Source organism: Coenobita brevimanus, chromosome 12, assembly GCF_032717465.1.
Source record: "Coenobita brevimanus isolate Jiangsu-jjx chromosome 12, ASM3271746v2, whole genome shotgun sequence".
Taxonomy (NCBI): domain Eukaryota; kingdom Metazoa; phylum Arthropoda; class Malacostraca; order Decapoda; family Coenobitidae; genus Coenobita; species Coenobita brevimanus.
The window spans coordinates 13,153,248-13,157,055 of NC_136965.1; the positions used below are offsets into that span (position 1 = coordinate 13,153,248).

A 3,808-nucleotide genomic window follows, 5' to 3' on the forward strand; every position below is an offset into this window, starting at 1 on the left:
CGCCCCTCACTGTCCCTAAAGGGCTCATAATCAGAGAGATGGAGGAAGCCGAGCCCTGTGCCCCCTCTCTGTCCCACTACCCCGCTCCCTATCCCCGGCCATCTCTCCACTCACCAATCGGACACCCTCCGCCACCTACTCCTGGATTTCCAGGATCCGTTCATGGCGGGACCAGCAGACATCAGACACATCACCTACCTGGCTCACGAGATTCATACAACGGGCCCACCAATTCGACAGCCATCCCATCGGAAGAACCCCAAACAGCGGGAAGAGGAAGACTGCCAGGTACAGGAGATGATCGAAGCCAGAATCATCTCCCCCTCCACCAGCCCCTGGTCCTCCCCCATCGTCCTTATGAAGAAAAAGCATGGCATGATGCGGTTCAATGTAGCCACCAAGGATGCCACTCCACTCCCGCGTATAGACAACCCCCTGGATTTCCTATACGGCGCCTCTTGGTTCTCTACCCTTGACCTCCAGTCAGGGTATTGGCAGGTCCTGGTGCGCCAGGAGGACAGAGGTAAAACCGCCTTCTTGATCAGCAATGGGAAACATTATGAGTTTAATGTTTTGCCTTTCAGCCTCTTTAATGCTCCTGCCACCTTCTCCAGGTTAATGGAATCCATCCTCAGCGGCCTCACATGGGAGATCTGTCTTGCGTACTTGGATGACGTCATAGTTCTCGGCCAGATCTGGGCCGACCACCTGCAGCGCCTTCACCAGGTTTTCACCAGGATCCGACAGGCAGGCCTCAAAACTTCAGACCACCGAGTGCGTCCTGGCCATCAGAACCGTCTCATTCCTGGGGCATATCATCTCCCAGGTGGGCATATCTCCCGACCCAGACAAACTCCGCGCCATCACGGACATACCCCCACCACAAGACGTTCACAGGATCCGGGCCTTCCTCAGCTTGACATCCTACTACCGCCGTTTTGTGAAGGGGTTTGCCCACATTGCCAAACTACTCCACAGCCTGACCCATAAAGGGGAACCGTTCCTCTGGACGGACAAGAGACGAGCCGCCTTCCAACAGCTTAAGGATAAGCTCATTTCTGCCCCCATCTTGGCCTTTCCCGACTATGCCCTCCCATTCTGGCTCTATACAGACGTCTCCCTAATTGCCATTGGCGCTGTGCTAGCACAAGCCCAAAAGGGCCGTGAGCACACCATCGCTTGCGCCAGCCATACCCTAAATCAGGCGGAGAAGAATTATGCTGCCACCAAGAGAGAGTGCCTAGGCATTATCTGGGCACTTGAGCACTTCTGGGTATCACTATCATTACTGACCACCAATCCCTCCAGTGGTTGTGGCAGTCTGACACCCACAATGCCCAGCTCATCTGATGGTGCAAAACCCTGGAGGGATTCAACTATGAAATCTCATACTGCCCCAGCAAACTCCATACCAACGTGGACGCCCTCTCTCGGCTCCCCATCCACGTTGCCCAGCCGGAAAGACCTCCTCCAGCAGTGGCATCACAAAGAGCGACCCCCTTGGATCCCCCAGCACCTTTTCAAGAAACTGTATCGCCAGGGCGACCACCTACTTACCCATCATGCCATACCCTCCTAGCCCCTGACACCTCCCTCAACACCCTATGACACCTGTACACCCACAATGGCATTCACCTGGGTACAAAAAAACTACTTCAGGTCTTTGATGACACCTACTGGGCGCCAAATCCTTCTACCTTTGCCAATGAAATTATCCACACCTGCCACGCGTGCGCCCTCGGTAAAGACATCACCCCTACCGCAGGTCCATCGGGCCATATTACCACCCATAAGCCTTGGCAGATGTTGGTGATCGATGTGGCGGGACCCTTACCTCCAAAATCAGGCTATAGGTATGTGATCACTTTCATCGACACATACTCCAAATTCATTGTGGCCTGCCCAGCGAAGGAACACCAAGCTGTTGCAGTGGCTGACGCCCTCCTTTGGCACGTATTCCCCTACTTTGGCATCCTGCAGGCAATGCACTCAGATAACGCACCCAAATTCACCAGTAAGATCTGGGAGAAGCTGGTCCATATCTTCGGTTATAACATCTCCCACTCATCCCCTTACTGGCCCCAAGGAAATGCCGTATGCAAAGCGCAGCCATTGCACACTGATGAATCCGCACCCAGATAGAAGCCACCAAAAATGACAACTGGCCCGCCTATGTCAAAATCGTACAATGAGGCATCAACTCCTGTCCCCGAAAGGATGGAATTTCACCATATGAGCGAGTGTTTGGGGAAACACCGCTCCTCCTGCCCCTTCGGTAGCATTTGCAACCCCCCTCCTCAACCCCCACAACAGACCCGTTACACCACCTCAAACGCCGCCTGACCTACCTCCAAAACAACCTGGACCTCAGCCCCGACACCATCTCCAACCCCTATAAGCCAGGTGACACGGTTATGATAGCCCAGGTCCCCACTCCCCACGAGCTCGTGCCATGTTTCACGGGACCCCACACCATCATCCGCATCCCTAACCCTATCAGGTAACCATCGAGTACCACGACACTCTCCGCACCCTCTGAAACCGGCACGTGTGCCCCTTTCTCACTCCTGCCCCAACCCCCTTGCCAATCGTCCCGTCCCACCCTCTACCCCCACGCTGTCCCCCCTACCACCTACAACTGCTACATCTCCCCTTCTCTCTTTCCCTCCCCTGCCACTTCCGCCTCACCTTCTGTCACACTGCATCACACCTCACCTGACAACCCACCGACACCACCAACACCCCGCCACTCCCCCACCTCCCCACTACCCGCCACCCCCTCTCCCACGCCCAGCACAGCGTGTTCCGTCCACACCCCCACACCCCCTATACCAATCACAACCCCACCCCAGCCGCTGCCCATCACCACCCCCGCAACTCTCAGCTCACCGCCCACACACACCCCAACTCCACCTGCACTGCCCACACCCCCATGACACAACCACCCACTCACCCCACACCCCGTTCCCCACTCCGTGCCGCCCACACTCCTGCCACCTTACAGTCGCCTTCACCTGCCCCACACACCTCACACACACGCCAACCCCACACACCCACATCACCACTCACACTCACCATCAAAACATCTGTCACATGCTCCGGGCGCCTCTCCTGCCCACCGCCCGATACACCCACTCACCCATCCTGCCACAAAACCACATCCCTACCCCTGCCCTAAATCATCTCACACTCATGATACACCAAGCACAAATCCTGGCCACTTACACTCCCCAGAGACACTACGCCGCATTACCCCAGCATAAAACCCCACACTCACCATCCATCTCCAGCATTCAACACATCCCCGCACCAAGGACAACAACCAGTGCCATGAAGATTCGACGAGCTGTATGGGCACCGCCCCTTGGACAGAATCAATGAGTCCGAGGACCTCACCACCTCCTACAACTCCTCCACCGACTCATCAACCCTCTTCCTCACCTGCAATGAGAAACAAGACGAGAACTCCGTCACCACAGCCTGGCACGCCCTCCTCCAACACCTACAGCCAGTCTACACCACCAATGACACCAAAGTTTACCTGCAGTCACAGGGACATGACTTTTTCCCAGTGGATGGTGGTAAAATGCAGTATAGTGCCCCCAGAATGCCCAGACATCCCCACAAAGAGCCCATAGAGGAGCAACGACAGGCCGCCGGGACTCAGAGTGACAACAGCATAAGTCCGTCTGGGCTGCGTGCCCCTGTGACCTGGAACTCGCCCACTGCCACCATAGCAGGAATACTAGATTACCTTCTGGACGAGCCATCCCCAACCAGCCTCGGGGTGGAGCTGTTTCTCCAGCTC

General features: G+C 56.1%; 1 protein-coding gene across 1 annotated transcript; it reads left to right on the plus strand.

Annotated features, from left to right (window-relative positions):
* The first annotated feature begins 378 nt into the window (after nucleotides 1–378).
* Nucleotides 379–3,381, plus strand: LOC145412810 (uncharacterized). The gene is made up of 4 exons (XM_080282598.1): nucleotides 379–523; nucleotides 888–1,273; nucleotides 1,660–2,094; nucleotides 3,235–3,381. The coding sequence occupies exons 1-4, from the start codon at nucleotides 379–381 to the stop codon at nucleotides 3,379–3,381; spliced, it is 1,113 nt and encodes a 370-aa protein (XP_080138724.1).
* The last annotated feature ends 427 nt before the right edge of the window (nucleotides 3,382–3,808 follow it).